General features: G+C 45.1%; 1 protein-coding gene across 1 annotated transcript in view; it reads right to left on the bottom strand.

Annotated features, from left to right (window-relative positions):
- The window catches only part of Jhy (junctional cadherin complex regulator), a 60,331-nt gene that overhangs the window by 20,621 nt on the left and 20,671 nt on the right, over positions 1–19,039 (bottom strand). The window contains exon 3 of the mRNA XM_038324401.1: positions 4,011–4,124. Coding sequence (XP_038180329.1) covers positions 4,011–4,124 — 114 coding nt within the window. The remainder of the gene's footprint in view (positions 1–4,010; positions 4,125–19,039) is intronic.

Below are 19,039 nucleotides of genomic sequence, written 5' to 3' on the forward strand. Positions count from 1 at the left end.
CCAGATGAAACAAATTAGATCGTATTCAGAGGATTATGAGAGAGCCGGAGCTGTGATAGGGTGTCCGTGAAACCGCAAGGCTTGTTTTGCTTTCTGTTGCTTAATATAGCCTGCGCTTAGGCAATCAAACATCTGGGGACAGGGATTGCGGCCTCCGAGCCATCTCCACGATTTCCTAAGTCCAGTAACAACACAATGTACTCCCAGGACAATAGATACACTGTGTCACTGTATTGTGCCCTGCGGCCATTTCAGAGTGTTTCCTGAGGAATGGAGCACTCATTACTTTGTGAAAAATGAGCAGTGTTAAGAGGCCTTTGGAAAGAATGATTAACTGCTTATTGAAACAGTAAGATGACCGTGAGCATCAGTGTGTTATATAACTGCACCGTCCTTGCCCCTTTCAGGACACACATGTCAAAAAGAGCCCTTCATGACCCATATCTATGCAATGTTAATTGAAAAATGCAACCATTAGGCAGTTTATTTGAGGCCAGTGAAAATACTCAAACTGGGCAAAGCATGCCTTTTCTTGCTCAGATTTGCTCTAGTTAGTTGGGAAGAAAGATTGCATCACGATGATACAGTTTTAGGCTTTATTTCTCTCCTCTGATACAAGCTGCAGGCTGACAATGTGAGCCTCTGTCTGCTCCCAAATAATAATCATGGTCCTCGATTCTAATAAAACCACATTAGGATGTCAAATTTAAAGTCTGTTAATGTACAACAGTAATAAAGAGCATTGCTTGTAACAGCAGACTGGATAAAGAATGACATTGTTTGAAATGTAGCATATTTTCTTTTGAATTTGAGCTATCTGCGGATTGACCAGGCTCTCATTGGCATTTGTAAATTTTCAGTTTTCAACTACAGTTCTCTCCCACCTTAAAAAACTGAAAAAAAAAATAGCAAACACCTTTCCTTAAATATCCAGGTAAGAAAAATGGTTTCTTCTACAAGCTATACCAAACTGCACGGGAAGCGTGAGCCAAGACTCTCCCAATAGGTGACTCTAAGTGCGTTCTTCTTTGTAGTGGCCTCTCAACACTGTTCAAGTCTTTTTTTTAATTACATTTATTTGTGTGCATGTGCACACATATCCACGTGGCCGCACTCATGCTATAGTGCACGGGTGGCATCAGAGGACAACCTGCAGGTGTCAGTTCGCCCCTTCCATCTCGTGGGTCCCAGGGCTGGAACACATTCATATTGTCACACTTGGTGACAAGCATCTTTGCTTGCTGGCCCGGAAATTGCTATTTTATAATCTCACAGGTGTGTTTCTGAAATACAATGGCTCTTTTCATGTTGTCCTCATGTTAGTTAAGGTTGAACAAGCCATTCTTTGCTATGATCTATAAACTCTAACTCATACTGATCAATCGCGTCATTCTTTTCAATGTTCATTCAGCCTTTCACTCTCTGGGGGAATAAAGGACTAACTAGAGACTTTCTGCTGTCACCTGACTTATATTTTCCCCAGTTTTTTCCTGTTTAGTCCCTTCAGAAAAAAGAAGAACAACCCCAGGAGAAGTTCCTTTTCTGGGGAACTATGTCTGACGTGCTGGTTACCACGTGATTCTAGTCATGTTGTTACCTTTGTTGCTGACGATTCAGACCGCAGCGGCCCTCATCACAGTGTGCTTTGTCAACAAAGGCCAAAGACTCATCATTTTACCAAACCTGAGCTGTCTCGAGAGTTAAATCCTCCATTCAGGTGGACATAAGTGCCCAGAGTTGGCGTTTCAGTGCTCAGAAAGGAAGACATTGATGGGTTGATAGGATTCCTCTCACCTCCCAAGTAGCCTACTTGAGATCTGCCGCTGGCTGGAGATTTATTACCCTACAATTGAGGCATCAGGTGTCACTCTTTAGGTGGGGAGACCCGCAGCTCCCTGAAGTTAATATACAAAGCCATTCTCAGGCTATTTAATCTCCATCAGCGCGGAAATCCGCGACTTCATTCTGTTCTCACCAGGATTCTTTTGTTACCCACGCTGGCAATTGGTATACCCTCCATGCACTCCGACTAACGGCTTAATGGCAGTAGGTTTTCATGTCACATGTGGAGTGTCAGCACTGGGAAATCTCGAGGCCTAAAGTTGGGAAGGGGGTGTTAGAGTGAGACTCGTCTTTAGTCATCAGCGTCCACGCACACTGCGCCATCCGCTAGCTCCGTGAAAGGCGCTGTCTGGCTGCTTCTGTTCTGTGGCTCCTGTGTCATAAGCAAACGGCAGAACACACACTCTTACTCTAGACGCTCATCTCCTCTAACACAGGCCACTGCTGCTCTTAGCTGCCCTGATTGGGCCCTGGGGTCCTGGAACTTGTGTCTAGGCTCCAAGATCACCTCTGCTCCAGACAACTTTCTGTTGTATTATCTTTATCTTTTGTGTTTGCTAAAAATAAAATGTGAGCTTAGGTTCCACATTTTATTTAATATTATTAAGAAACATCTGGTATGAATTATTAACTAAATCCCTCATTGTCAGCAAGGAAGAACTCAGGTCAGATAAACAGGAGCAATACGGAGCTACTGCTGGTGTTGATAGGACCAAATGCGTAGTTCTTCGGGAAGGTGGGAAAAGGGGCCGATCACAGGGACTTGACCATGATTATTGAAGGGCTCCATGTGACTTTTCATGATGCTAACATTGGTGGTTTTGTTTTGGGTCTGGGGAGACTTCATTTCACCCTCAGGACACCTGGAAGGCTCTTGTGGCCCGGGATATACGTTCATACACTGCCCTTCATGGCCCCCGAGCTACTGACACCTTCAGTTTGGGCACAGCCATGAAACGAGACTTAGGAAGCCTGCCGAGACCCAAAGGAGAGCACAGGATGCTGACAGACAACATGGCCTGAGAAAAGGTTCACAGAGGTCCAAAGAGAAGGCTTAAGCAGGGAGTAAAGTTCTTAAGTAGGCACAAGAATCTGACATAAAAATCATGATGACGCCAACGCTCTCTGGCAGGTCCCATCCTCCACATCTCACTTCAGTCCCCGTCTTTTCTACTTGTTGATGTGACCTCCCTGACACTGGCTTTCAGGAAGCTCTGGGGGAGTGACTATTTACTTATTTCAACTCTATCAGCGACCTATGGACATGGTGAGGGAAAAAGAGGGTTTGGGATGTCTGTCTTTTCTAATGTTTCCGATGCTTGAATGAACTTTAATGGTTTTTAACTTTACAGTTGCTTCGTGTGTGATTTTTAACTGGTTATTTCAAAAGGCTCACCTCTCCTTCCCCCAACCCTTGACACAAGGTCTTACTATGTAGCACAGACTGGCCTGAAACTTGCTATGTATAGCAGGTTGACCTCAGACTAACAGAGGTCTGCCTGCCTCTGCCTCTAAGTACTAGAATGCTGAAATTAAAGGCATGCCACCATGCTCATCCTTTCTTAAATAAGAGGTGGAACCTGATCCAAGAATGACTCCATATAATTAATTCCATGCACTGACTCAGGAAAAAAAATCAGATCCTAATGATTTTTCTATTTCTTCTAGAAATAGTGGAACAATTACCCCTGCCTTTAAATCACTTACGAGTGCCATGGACAAGAAGGATACCATCATACTAAGTTACCAGTTGGTAAGCTTGAACATTCTGGAAACAAAGCTTGGTGAGGCTCTGAAGGATTCTACCAGCTTTAGGGACAACGTCACCTGAGTCTACTAGGTGGTGATTAACTCCCAGAGGAAACATTATTTCCCCCCTGCACATCCCTCATCCCTTCCCTCTGTGAGAGGTTTTGGTCTCTGTGTGCGTGGAGTGTGAAACCAGGGTGTTCTGGGAGAGGGGACCTTTTAAAATGCAGGTAGGGTTGCTGGCAGAGCAAACCTGCAAGCTATGGCACGCCTTGGCAGAAGGCAGTCTTCAGCATAGGATGTTAGGTAAGATTCTAGGCACAAAAGAAACCCTTAAGTGACAAGAATTCAGCGACAGACATCCCTTATATCTAGCGGGATCACTTGAAGCACACTTAAGACACAATCTAGCAGACGACCTTGAGCTGTTTTGCTCTCTGATGCCATTTGTCCTCGGGATCCACAGAAGTGTCTTCGACTCCTTTGTCGCTCTGGACAGTCATCTTGCTGGTGCCTCTGATGGGGTGGGCGATCTGAGAGGGCAAAGCACATTGCACAGTAAGTGGCACCTACTGCACCCTAAGTGGGTTCGTTTCCACCCTACAGACACGGGGTTCAAGGCTGCGTACTCCAGGGAGAGGTTCTGCAGGGACAGGCTTTGTGTCTGGTTTACTGCAAGGGTTCATTGTTTCAGCTCTCATGCAATTATGCCAGTCAACCTTTCATCGCTGAGATGAGAAAATACAAGAGAAACCATTTCAAAGGAGGAGGTATTGATTTGGATGCATGGTTGCAGAAGGTTCAGTCCATGGCTACTTAGTCCTGCTGTTTTTGGGCCTGGGGTTAGGCAGAATATCATGGTGGGGAAGACAGCATGGAGCAAGGTGGTTTATCTTACAGCAGCCAGGAAACAGGGGACATGGAGGAAGGGGCTAGCGTCTTGCTGTACTCTTTAAGGAAACAACCATATAACCTACTTCCCCTAACTAGTCCCTGGCTCCTAAAGTGTTTACCCTCTCCTGATAGCACCATCAGGTGGGGACCAAATCTCCAACAGCTGAGGTTTTGGGGAAATCTGAGATAGAAATCACTATCACTATTGAGAGGGACCCGGATTGCTCTCAAAGAAGATGGAAAGAAAATTAGTGTTTTGAGGTCCAAGTACTCCTTGTTTAAATAAATGTCTCATGCCTGGTCAAAAGACCCAACTTTAGGACCAGTAGAACAGAATACTGATAATATCAGTTTATCCCAGCAACAGAAATATGACAATTCCATACCTTTTACTTACAATGGGGAATTTGTTCTGATAAATGCATCATAAATTTTAAAAATGCATTTAATTAACTGTACTGACTAGCTTTTTGTCAACTTGACACAAGCTAGAATCTTTTGGAAAGAGGGACATTCAATTGAGAAAATGACCCCCCAAAATTGGCCCGTGGGGTATTTTCTTGATTGATGATTGATGTGGGAGGGCTCACTATAACAGTGCCACTACTGGGCTGATGGTCCTGGGTTGTATAAGAAAGCAAACTGAGTAAGCCAGTCAGCAGGATTATGCCGTGGCCTCTGCTTCCGCTCCTGCCTCTAGGTTCCTGCCTTGAGTTCTTGCCTTGACTTTCCTCAGCGATGGAGTGTGACCTCAGAGTTGTAAGGTGAACTAAACTCTTTTCTCCCTACGTTGCTTTTGGTCGTGGTGCTTTACCATAGCAACGTAAACCCTAACTAAGACATATCCCTTACCAGCTGGACATTACAGCTTAGCCTAGCCTACTGTAAACGTGCCCACGCTGTTGAGCAAAATCATCTCCCTGACAAGGCCCGTTTTAATAGGCAGGTGCCGTGGCACACACCTGTCATGTCCTTCTTGGGAAGCTGAGGCAGGAGGATGGAGAGATGGTGGGAGGTGGTGGAAGCTTCAGGAGGTGCGTCCTAGTTGGAGAACAGAAGCTACTGGGAGTGAGCCTTTGAAGGCCACCTGGGTCTGCTTCCCAAATACCCAGTGCAAATAGCATCTTCCTCCATATGATGCAGCCATGGTCTTCTGCCTCACCGTCAGCCCAGGATCAGTGGAACCAAATTAACTACAGAATGAACCTCTGAAACCATAAGCCAAAACAGAGCTTTCTTCTTTGACCTGTTTTCTCGAGTATTTTGATTACAGCAGTGTGACAGTAACAGCCCTCCTTTGACTATTTTTCATAACAAGAAACTTGTCTCTGAGCTGTACAGAATGGTGGCTGTTAGAATGTCCAGCAGACACCGTCTCAGGGTAGGGAGAGAACCTGGAAATGAGCCATGTCAAGCTCCAGGACATCCACGCCAGCTCTAATAGACACTCATGCAGTCTGCCTGCATCTCCTGACCGGCCGTGTCCACTTCTCAGTATTTGGAGGTCTTCCAGGGGTTAAGGGGGAGAAAAAGGAATCTGTTTCATGCATGATGAAGAGTGTCCATCACCGAGTAGCCTCCAAGTCAGAAATCTCTTACAGAAACAGACACATTTTTTTCACACTGTCTATCCCTCTGCTTTCAGGAGTAACATAGATTATGTGAGTCCCCCTTTCAGACAGCACATCCACCCTGGTACAAACTAACTCAGAAGTCTCTCCACACTCATTCTTCTTAACGTTTCTGTCTCAAGTTCCTCACCATTCTTACCATGACTTGTTACTCTGGTTGGGCTCCGGTGGCTACTGTCTGTTTCCCTACCTGTAAATGTCAAGTCGCTCCCCTTCTGAATGGATGCTATTCATTTTTTAATGTAACTTTAGGGCTTTGCACATATCTTGTTGATTTTTTTGTGGTGGGCTGTGGAGTGTGGAGTGGCCTTGTGCAAGAATGTTGGATCATAGGGAACAGATCTGATAGGCTCAAGTTCAAATTCTCCCTCTGCTGCTTATGTTTACCATAGTGTTCAATACTAAGAAGGAAACATATTTGCTGACTATTATGTGCTAAGCAAATATTTGACAATGATGACAATCTCAATATTTTCCATTCCATTTGGCATCTATAGTTCAAGAAGGAACACCGTGTTTCTTTTAATTTGAGTATAACCTCATCTCTTCCTAGTAAGTTCATGAAATAACTATCAGAATTACCACACACACACACACACACACACACACACACACACACACACATCAGGAAAGGAAAGTAGGCAATATGGAAGCTCAAATAATTGAGAGTTGACTTGGGGCTGTTGAAATGGCTTAGAGGACAAAGTGTTCACTGTGCACACCTGATAACCTTATATGTAAAGGTCAAAGGTGAGCACTGGGCTTGCAACCTTCTCCCCTGACCCCACATGTGTGCTGTTGCGTGCATGTTGCATGTGCTCACTCATTGCACACATACATGATAATAATAATAAAGCAGTTGCTTGAGTTTTTTATTCCTAAAATAAGGACAAAGAACGTACTGTTTGATCATGAATGCTTTCTAAATGGAAGTGATCATCTGCTTTTGAATGAATGGCCTCCTCTGAAAGTGGAAGACTTCATATCATAAAATCGTCTGAAGTTTAGAAGGTTCAATGAAGGTCAAGAGCCACTTCCTAAATTTACATTAGGGCTTCCCTCACACAACTGTTTCCAGAAGCACCCTGCCCGGATTACAGAACACAGCAGGTACTGGTTTCATTGCAAAGGTTTTGTTATATTGTTTGTTTATTTTATTTTTTATTTTTGAGACAGAGTTTTGCTATGCTGTAGTCCAGGCTGGCTTCTGTCCTGCTGCTGTGGCTTCGCAAGCACTGGGGTTCTAGGCATGTCCATCCATGGCTACTGTGTATCTCCTATTAATAGGTAACAATACTGCTTATTACTATTAATTATGATGTCAAGCAGATTTGTTTAAAGGAAAAACTCTGTCTTGAATGAGAAACAGAGGTCAAAAGTTCTAACTAGGTTGCCTGAGCAGGCAAGGCTACTCTTCTAATCTCAAAGAGGCTTAAAATGTCTTCTGGAGGGAACAGGAGAGATGGCTATAGGGATGAAGCTTCTCCGGCTTTTACAATTCAAAGAGAAATACAGGATGTGCATTAGATAATGGGTTTATCATCAGTGACATTAATTTTCCATTGACAACCATGCTTACATATTTCTGTCAGAAACTTTACATATTAGCAACAGAGCATTGGCCGCTTCCTTTGCGAGGGAGCGAAGGACACACACCGTCTCTGTGCACTCTGTTTTGGTGGAGCTTGGCTGCATCACCCCAGCGAGCTTGCTGGGCAGGTAAAACATACTTCTACATTAGCTCTTTGAAAGTGGAGTGGGACACAACCTCTGCCAGCTATTTTTTCTTTTTCTTTTTCTTTTTTTTGTGAACCATTCTATTAATACCAATCAAATCGAGAAAATGATCAAATGAAATTGCATTTTGAGCATCGTAAGCTGTGTAATGTCTATTCTGTTAAATTGGGGCCTATAATTGCTTCTGTCCTGAAAAGATACAACAAAGACAGCAATCATAGCATGTCATTATCCCAGACTAGAAAACCGGCCTTTGCAGGGAGGACTTCAAAGGCTTGTGGCTCTCAAATTGCATTTGGCTGCTATTGTTGGAGCGCAGGCAATCTTGATTAGGTGTTTACACTGAGGTAAGGCGCAGAGCAGAGAGTCTGAGTGCCTGGGTCTAGAGCCATTAAAAAATTGTACATTATGTTCCTTGCTTTGAAGTGCGGGTTTGTAGGGAGGAAGGCAACTCAGATTGAGTACAGCTGAGCTAGACTGCGCTGCTGTTTCTCTCTCAAAGAAACACATCAGGTTCTTAGAGAATCAGACGGCGCTGCAGAAAGCAAAGCCAAAGCTTCGCCCAGAGCTGTGTGACACAGCAGATCTACACAGCACACACGGCCACATGCTTCATAAACACGCTAATATCGGACTGTGGTCACTGTCGGCTGTGCCCGTGTTGCCCCTTATATCTTGCCTTTTCTACTGTCTGTGTGTCGTCTGCCATGGGGAGCTTCACATGAGCCGAGATGGCTTTGTCATGCCTGTTCCTAGTGGTCACATAATGGCAACTAGCCACATGGCCAAACTGAAAAAGCCAGAGTGTCCGATTAAATACATATTATATTTATTGTATGTATGTGTGTGCACGCGTGTATGTCTGCATGCCATGGTGCATATGTGGAGGTCAGAAAACAACTGGAGGACTTTGGTTTTCACCATATAGGCCCTGGGTATCAGACTCATGTTGGCAGCCTTGGCTGTGGGCAGCTCTACCTGCTGAGCCATCTTGCCAGCCCAGTGTCAGATTTGTTTTTATTGTCTCCCTACCGCTCAGACAGATCAGCTACTTACACTCCCACTCTGGGCACACTCTCTGGGTATAGTGAGGGTTTCTTTATTCCTTTGGCTAATGAGTGCTAGGAAGCATTTATTCCTGCTGTATCCCTAGAATATTTTGCCCTGGGCTGCCCCCATGGCCAGTAAAGAACACTGATTCAGATTCTGTCACTGTGAGGTGGCTTGCTTCACTGACACTCAGCAAGGCAGCTTAAATTATTGAGGGGTTTTGTGTTTTCAGCTGTCAGAGACAACACACATCAAAAAAAAATTCGATCCTGTAGCCAACCTGTCTCCATTCCTATAGAACACCTGAGAGCATGTGTGCTCTGTTCGAACTGGATGCTGGGTCCTGTGGACATATGTGTACACAGACACAGACACACAGACACACACACACAGACACACACACAGACACACACACAGACACACAGACACACACACACAGACACACACACACAGACACACACACAGACACACACAGACACACACAGACACACACACACACACACACACACACACACACACACACGTGTTCCTTTTCAGGAGAAGATAGATTCTGGAGCTGTTAACATTCCCAAAGTGATGATTGTCTCCTGCTTAAAAACACTTTCTTACTCTCTCATCACCCATAATCTTCCCAGGCTTGCAAGGCCTGCACTTTGGGATCCCAGGCTCTTCCTCTTCCTGAGATCTGCGCTCCTTTCCTAACACTGATGTTTGCATGGACTGTTACTCTCTGGGCCCGTGTGAAGGCCGTTCTCCAATTAGACACTACACTTCATGTTGCTGTCTGTATTTATTTATCTTATTTAGAATTGAACCCGCATGCTAGGAAAGCTAGCTAGATCCTTCCCCTTCAAATCACTTCTTTTTGAGACAGGTTCTCATGAAATTAGCCAGCCTAGCTTTGAACTCACCATCCTCTTGCCTCAGCTTCAGGAATAGCTAGGATTACAGGCCTGTACCATCCCAGTTAGAGTATCAGTTTCGGTCCAAATGTAACTTCCTTTAGGAAGTCTTCCCTGGTTCCTGAAGGAAGCAGTCATAGACATACTTTGTATTTTTCCTTTCCTTGTTAGTTAGCCCCACCCTGTCTGTAGTTTGTGTTTCTTTCCACTTTGTCTTCGTCAGGGTTATCATTGCTGTGATGAACACCATGACCAGAAGCAACTTGGGGAGGAGAGGGTTTATTTGGCTTACACTTCAGGTAACACCCCATCACTCGAGGGAAGTCAGGGCAGGATCCTGGGGGCAGGAGCTGAAGCAGAGGCCATGATGGGATGCTGCTTACTGGCTTGTTCCCCATGGCTTGCTCAGTCTGTTTTCCTATAAAGCCCAGGACCACCAGCCTATGCATGGCCTCGCCCACAATGGGTTGGGTCCTCCCCCATCAGTCATTAAGATGCCCTACAGCTGGGTCTTATGGAAGCATTTTCTCAGTTGAGGTTCCCTTCTCTCAGATGATTCTAGCTTGTGTCACCCTTCTTTACTGAAGTGCAAGATGGCAGAACAGAGGAGCTGTGTGCAGGGCTGCTGTGCCGGGCAGTACAGAGCATTACACATCTGGACTTCCCAGTAGCTCTGAATGTGCCTGGCATACAGATGTTCAACAAACACGACTGGATGATGAATTCAAGCCATGTTGTTTCCTGAGCTCTTCCATCTTCATTAGGATGGATATAATCACCTCGCTGTTTACACAGATTCCATATCTGCAGGTTCAGCCAGGGCCTAGGGCATGGCTCAGTCATAGAGCGCTTCCCTAGCATGCATGAGGTCCCGAGTTCAATCCCCGGTACCACAAAGAAAATACCCAAACCAAACAACAAACAAAACCAAAACCAAACAAGTATCCAACTGGCCATCTGTTATGCATTTTTGTAAACCACACCAGTAGTGAGCACGTGTAGACTCAACCCCTTCAGTCCTAGACTATCATGGCGCACTAACTATTGACATAACTGTGAGGTGTCAACACACGCTACAGCTGAGAGCCCACATGAGGCTGTACGTAGGGTTCACACAAATACCAAACCATTTAATCCAGGGACTTGAGCTCATCAGATTTCAGTGTCTGAGAAGAATCTACTACAGATGTCAATGGGCAGTTAAATCTACTTAATTATCCAGACAGGTTTGTGTTTTCTATCAAATCCAGACAGTAAATTGCCAATAAAATGGGGTGGAAACCAGGGCCTCATCTTCCACCCCACTCTTGCTCACTGGGCCCCAGGGCTGCTAGGCCTTCAGCGCCCCAGCTTCTCATTGTTATTCCCTTTCCCAGGAATCATCTTCCCCGAATATTTGTGTGGTTTACTTTCTCATGGCTTCCGTATCCTCAGAGACACATTGCTGTACAACCTAGTTTAAATTGGAATTTCCCTCCCCCACTATGACAAAACTTCTCATACACCATTCATCTCTCCCTAGCCCTATGACTGTATCTCTTGCCCACCCTCCTATAAACACAGTCAATCTCTACCTCCCTCATTCCCTCCCCTCCCTTCTTTCCTCTTTCATCCTCTTCACCATAAGAGAATGGGTAGAGAATTTTCTACTCATGGCCCCTTGATGGTGGCTCAGAAGTTTTGGATTTGGGGCCATTTCAGACTTGGGGCTCAGGATTGGTGATTCTCAGTCCATGGGCCATTTTCCACTGAGTCCTAGCTATTTACATATGTCCCCCCTCTCCCCATCCCTAAGATGTCAGGAGGAGGCACACAGGCAATACAGGTAGTAGCATAACATGACCAGAGAGTCATGGCAGCTTGGGTCATTTAACACAAAAGACAAAAATGTCATTCACATGGCTTCTGACTATGAGTCAAATTGGTGCAATATGCCCAGTGTAAGATAGCACAGAATTATCCAAAGTGATGGGTACATTTTTGAATGCTTAGAAGAGACTAATCCTTAAAAATGACTAATTGTGTTAAATCTCTAGCTTTCAGCAGGGCGTGTGTAAGCTGGGTGGGAAGTTTCCCTTGGTCCCTCTTGAGTCCCGTGGGTTAATGAAGTGCCGCTCTACGGTGCTGCGTGGTGCCCACCAGAAGGGGGCCTCAGAAGTGGCGCATATCGGAAAAACTATAAAGTTCAATTGGAATTACGGAGTCATAAGTAAGTGCTCTTGTGTTGGTGTAGGACAAAATAAGAAAATCTATTGGTCAATCAATGAGCAGCCCTGGAGTCCCAGCTGGGTAGAAGAGTAATTTCTGAATTTCTGCAAGAGCTATGGCGCCAGATCTCAGAGGCAGAACTAGACTGGAACATTCTGTAAGAGAGGAGTCCATGTTTCCAACCAAATACACATATTGAAAGATGATCATGACTAAGTAAGATGAAACTAAATCCTGCATACAACTCGAAGCTCCTCTTAACTCAAGGCCGTGGAGAAGGAGAACAAGTTGTCATTGGATAGTGGTCTCATCACTAGAAAACTAAGCATTTCAAACCAAGCATTTAGTAATAAATACACCACATAGGCCTACATGACATTTAGAGCTTCCACATATAGAATGTCACTCGAACGTTCCAACATTCCTGAATCTGCAGAAGAAAGCAAACCTTTGTACTTTTTTTTTCCAGTTTATTTATTTTTTATTAAAAATTGCCATCTCCTCCCCTCCTCCTCCCCCTTCCCTCCCCTCCCCTCCACCCATACCCCCACTCCCTCCCTCTCCAGGCCAAAGAGCCATCAGGGTTCTCTACACTATGTTGAGTCCAAGGTCCTCCCAACTCCCTCCAGGTCCAGGAAGGTGAGCAACCAAACTGACAAGGCTCACACAGAGCCCGTCCATGTCGTAGAGACCAAGCCCATCGCCATTGTCCTTGGCTCCTCGGTCAGCCTCCACCATCAGCCACTTTCAGAGAGTCCGATTTGGTCGCATGTTCCATCAGTCCTATTCCAAGTGGACTTGGTGGTCTCCCATTAGTTCTGTCCTGCCGTCTCAGTGGGTGAACGCATCCCTCATGGTTCTGACTTTCTTTCTCATGATCTCTCTCCTTCTGCTCCTCATCAGAACTTTGGGAGCTCAGTCCGGTGCTCCAATGTGGGGCTCTGTCTCTATCTCCATCCATCGCCAGGTGAAGGTTAAGGCTCACAGTGAGCCTGTCCATGCTGTAGAGTTCACATTCATTGCCGTTGTCCTTGGTTTCTCAGTCCTCCTCACCGTCAGCCACATTCAGAGAGCCCGGTTTGGTCCCCTGTTCCATCAGTTCCATTCCAACTGGACTTGGTGGTCCCCCGTTAGATCTGTCCCACCGTCTCAATGGGTAAACGCACTCCTCACGGTCCTGACTTCCTTGCTCATGATCTCCCTCCTTTTGCTCCTCATCGGGACCTTGGGAGCTCAAACCTTTGTACTTTTGAGATAAGGTCTCATGCAGGCCAGGATGGGCATGAGATCTCAGTATATCTGAGGACGGCCTTGAACTCTTGACAGCTTCTGCCTCCCAAGTGCTGGGATGACAAGTATGTAGCCCTTGCTGGGTTTATACAGCACCGGGGATCAGAACCTGAGCTTTGTACATCCTAGTAAGCACTCTGCTAACTGAGCTACAGCCCCAGTCCCAGAGAGCGAACGTTTGGGACCTCCCTTTAACAGGAAAATAAAGCCCAGCATGCTTTTGTGATTTGCCATATGGCTCTAAAAGTAAAGGAGCAAGTAAAGGAGAGTGGGGCAGGACGGCTCAGCAGGTACAGGGGCTTGCCGCCAAGCCTGATGACCTGAGTTCTAGCCTCAGAACTGACAGTAGGTGAGGACTGGCTCCTGAAAGTTGTCCTTTGACCTCTGCATTATGTGCTCCATTATGTGCCTGCTTGTATGTACATACATATGTAAAGCCACACAAAATCAAACAATAAATGCGGCAAAATAATAGAGCCCCAAATCACACCTTCTGATTTCAAGTTACATTGTTTAATACAATAGACACCTACTTTCTCTCTTCCTCTCCCCACCTTTCTCCCAAGTTTTGGACAAAAGAGAAATTATTTAAAAGTTACATTTCTTCCCAGGGTGGTGGTGACTCATGCCTTTAATTCTAGCACTTGAGAGGCTGAGGCAGGTGGATCTGTGAGTTTGAGGCCAGCAGGGCTATACAGTGAGGCCTCAAACCAACCCAACCAACCAAACAAAAATATAATAGGAAAATAATCAGAACTGTAGCTAAGCAGACTTCTAGAAAGGTCTGATTTGAGGAGGGGAAATGCTGAAAGAATTCTGACACAAAATTATAATTTAAAATTAAAGCATTAAATACTGTGCACATGACTGAAAGTTATTCATAAGTTTCTTATTTTAAATCCAAAGTTTAGGTATTCAAGGCAATTATTGAAGAAAGTGCTGTCAGGAGGATATAGGTTACGAGGTTCACAAGCTAGTGAGAAGGCTCGGGGGTAAGGGGGCTGTGACCAAGCATGGCAACCTGAGTTCTTTTCCTGGGACCCACATGGTAGAGGGAGAGAATCAAGTCCCACAAGTTGTTCTCTGACCTCCACATGATGCAGTGGCACGCACATGTCTAAGGAACAAACAAACACTTAAATAAAGGCAATAAAAATGGCAGCGTTCTGTAATCCATGGGCAGAGTTTGATTGACTAGGGATATTCAGGAGAGAATCAACTAAGTGTCACGCAGTTGCCCTGAGTACGGGTGTCTTATCTCAAGGCCGGTTGTCTGGATGGAATAAATGGGGGGGGGGTGTAAACCATCCCCCCTTCCTGGACAGCATAAAGTGAACTTCTCTGCTCTGCCACAGCTTCCCACCATGATGACAGGAACCTTGGTTCCATACAAACCTTCTTTCCCCCGGGCTGATTTTCTCTCAGCATTTTGTTACACCAACCCCACCAGTAACAATTCTGACTCAGATGAATCTCCTCTGTAGATTGTCTATGACAATTCTGACTCAGATGAATCTCCTCTGTAGATTGTCTATGACGACGTCATGTCATCCTCAGGCACACCAGGCATGCCCTATTGTGTCCTTGTGCCATCTGAGGGTCTAGCTCCTTACTTCTGGGCACTGTCACCGGGGATAGGAGAAGACCATTTACAAGGGCCTATCCATGGCAAAAGGAATGTGCACACATGTATATACAAGTACGCACATGCATGCATGTATACACACTTGTGCACATGTGCGTGCAAGTTGGAATGAATTACCTTGGGTGTGTTCTTTCTCAGGCATCATCTACTTTAAATTTTTTTTTAAGACAAGGTCTCTCTGTGGCTTGGAGGTCACCAATTAGGCTAAGCTGAGTGGTCAATGAGCTCCAGGGACCTATCTCCCAGCACGCACTACCCTCATCAGTTCCCCTGCCACATACAGGAGTTCTGGGGGTCAAACTTGGCTCCTGTGCTTGCTGACTGAATTACCCTCAGCTCTAATAGCCCCTTTACTGCTGATCTGCCATACGTATAAATTACTCAAACAGCGTGCCAACCCAGAACTTGACCCTGTGTATAAGCGTGATAAGGTTTTGAGGGACCACTTGTTTGAACACCTGGCAAACAACATACTTAGACCCACGATTCTCTGACTTCTCAACCAATATTTTACTTCTCTTTCCTCCCCTACATTATTGTCCTTTTCCTCACACAAGGGTGCTACTGCCAGGACAGGGAGAGCCAACACCCTTTCCAGATTTCTGATCTGCTTGTCTTTCATCCATCCCTTCAGGACTCAGCTCAAATGATGGCTCTACAGCAAATACAGCTTGTTCAGCTTTCTGTGAGATGGTACCTGATTCTTGTCTGTGTAACATGGGTGGAAAGCAGGCTCCTGGACAGACGGGGGTTCTCGGCATCTTATTTTCTGCTGCTTGCCTAGTACAGAGAAGAGAACCTAGGGCATGGTTGGTGCTCAGTGAAGACTTGCTGACTGGCCCACTTTGGGTCCACAGACCTGGGCAGTGGCTTCTGCTTGTGCCTTTACATGGTTCTGAGGACTGCAGACAATGGAATAACCCTTCTGTGTTCACAATTGTGAAATGCCTGTAATTTCTTTTCAAGATATTAGTAGGAAAGGGCCAAGTCACACTGATAAGGCACTTACAGCTCTCCTGAACTCAGGCTAGACCTCCCCTTCATCCTCAAAGTCTGTTGCGAACAAGATAGAAGGGCAGCTCATTTCAGAACACAGTTTCCTTTAGTGGTAGGTCATCAATTTGACCCAGATGCTAATGAGTCCAACAAATGCCAGTGGTCACCAGCAGAGCCGTGGCCAGACCGGTGATGCTCAAGTGCCCTCTAGTGTGCGCTGCTTTTCACATCAGTTCCTGGCATCACACCCATGTGCTTAATGCCTTATTGAAAGTGTGTGTGCAGGCGCCTTTAATCCCAACACTCAGTAGGGGTATCTCTGAGTTCGAGGCCAGCCTGGTCTGTAGAGCGAGTTCCAGAGCAGCCAGGGCTGCATGATAGAGAGACCCCATGTCAAAAAACCAGAAAAAAATGAAGGAAGGAAGGAAGTGTGCAGTAATGTGTAACCAACAGTTCTATGGGAACACTGAAGCCAAGGCCAATGGCTCCATTCTGAATTGCATGCAGGCAACAACAACCAAAAAGCAACGTAGGTGACTGCATGCCGCTACAAGGACAGACCTCAGTCAGGGTTATTACAGAGTTGATACTGCAAATGACCCTCCCCCTCCCCCTTTTTTGGTTTAGGATCATATGTTTCCCAGGTTGATATCCAGGGATGCCATGTAGCTAATGACGACCTTGAATTCGATATTTCTGCCTCCACCTTCCATGTGCGAGGATGGATAATGCGCTCATGCCTGGTCGCTATGGTGCCACAGTCGTGTGCAAGCTAAGCGAGCACTTTACCAACCGGTCCACAGCCCCAGCCTACCCTGATCCACATTTGTTGCTATTTTTTATTTAGTTTTTAAAAAGTTATAATAATAATCTTATATATAAGTATGGTTAAAAAACAATAGACACAGCTGGGTGTGGTGGTGTCTATTCCAGTACTCCAGAGGCAGAGGCAGGTGGATCTCTATGAGTTCCAGGTCAGCGAGGGCTAGGTTGTAAGACCCTGCCTCAAAACAAACGGTGAGAGAAAGAAAAAGAAAAACCCACAGGCATAAAAAGGCACAAGGTGGAAAGCTATGCCAATCGCCCCCCCACTCCTTTCAATTAATCAGCAATGTGTTGTTCCAGTGTCTCACTATATTGCCCAGTCTAGACCTAACATTTATAGTTCTTCCTGCCTCAATTTCCCCACGTGCAGAGATTACAGCTGTGTGTGACACACCAACGTGACATGTATTTTTATTCCTCCTTTTTTTTTTTTTTTTAAAAAAAAACTGTATCTGCATGTTTCACTCCTTGAATTTCTTTTCCTGTTGAATCCCGTTAAGTTGACCAAAGCGTTTCAGAACGAAACAGCCACAGTGTGCCCTACTGTAACTTCCTTCCTAGCCCCTCCAAAATGATGGCTATTTGGGTGCTTTCTATCTTTTGATATCACAAACAAGGCTGAAACGAATCATCCTGCACAACCACGTTTTCAAGAGTGCACACACCTATCTCGGACACATTCCTAGGAGTGGAGTATGCTGGGCCAAATGAAAATATTAATTACGAAATCGTATGCCACGCTGCCTGTGACTCAGGCTCTAATCGAAGCCCGCGCTGTACAGCAGCCTGCTCATTTGATATTCTCAACAACCCTACGAGGAAAAGACTGTTATTATCTCCTTTATACATGAGAAAGCTGTGGCACAAAGAGGTTTAATAGCCTGCACAAGGTCACACGGCCAGCACGGGGCTGAGCTCAGCAACGTGGCTGCTCTTAGGCACTGTGCTCTAGCTTCTCTGGGAGTGTGATTATACTTTACCCAGACACAAAGTGCCCTTTATTCTGGTTATGCCAATTTCTTCTCTTCCTGGCGTTACTGTACATTTTCATCAACAGGTGAAAACGCTTATTAGTTATAGGTGGCAATGCATTTCAATGTCGTATTCGTTTGCTCCTCTCTTATAGTGACAGATCCTGAGTCTGCCCACACGTGCTCAGTAGCCACCTCTGTTAACTTCCCTGGGACTTGCCTATCCTAGCTTTTCTGTATGCTTCTGCAGTGATTTTCGTCTCTTTCTTATTGACGCAGAGGAGAATGTCTATCTGTATTAGAGATAGAGTTTTACCTGTGGTATAAATTAGGGATATTTTTCCTAGTTTGTTTCTCATATTTTCATGTTGTTTATAGCTTCCTCTGATAGATATTTTTAATATACACAAAACCAAATTATTAATCTCTAGGATATCTATATTTTTAAATATTTCTGAGTCTTAAGAGGATCTATCTGTCTATGTTTTTTTCCTAGTGTTTTTGATGGTTTAATTTTAATAAAACATTTGACCTATTTGGACAGTTTTCTCTGTCATTTACTGCACATTTTGGAAGCTGCTTGATTGTATTCCCTGCCTACTCAAGTAATATTATCTTCCTTCCCAGGCCTTCGATGGGGTTGAAGACTAGATAGTCACAGTTACTTTCCTCTTATGACTTATGACTTAGCCAAGCCTTCCCTTCCCCCCCTCGAGACAGGGTTTCTCTGTAGCTTTAGAGCCTATCCTGGAACGAGCCCTTGTAGACCAGGCTGGTCTTGAACTCACGGAGATCTGCCTGCCTCTGCCTCCCGAGTGCTGGGATTAAAGGCATGTGCCACCATTGCCTAGCAGCCAAGCCATTTCTAATACAAGACTTAGACTCCTTAGGATAAAATAATTATTGAAACATCTTGCATATCTTTCTTGCTTAATATTGTTTATGCTGTTTGTAATTCTGATTTTTATATTTGATATCTGTTCTTATTGTATATAGTTTTGTACTGGGTTTGGAACTCTCTTATTTAGACAAAAGTGGAAGGTGATGAGGAACCTCCTGCAGCCAATGGCCTTTGAGAGGCTGTACCAGGTTGTGCATGACATTAGGTACTGAAAAGGTGCATACTTGCACACTGGATCTTTCTCCTCTCTTGCCTGGATGCTGGATTTGGTTTCTGTTTTCCATTTGGGCAGAGGACTGTGATCTGCGAGTTCCCCTTAAATAAAGAACCCATTCTTATACTTAATTCTGTGTTGGTGTGAGATTAATTTATTTGCATTCTCCTTCAGCAAGACACTG

The sequence above is a fragment of the Arvicola amphibius genome, chromosome 3 (assembly GCF_903992535.2).
Source record: "Arvicola amphibius chromosome 3, mArvAmp1.2, whole genome shotgun sequence".
In the NCBI taxonomy this organism is placed as follows: Eukaryota; Metazoa; Chordata; class Mammalia; order Rodentia; family Cricetidae; genus Arvicola; species Arvicola amphibius.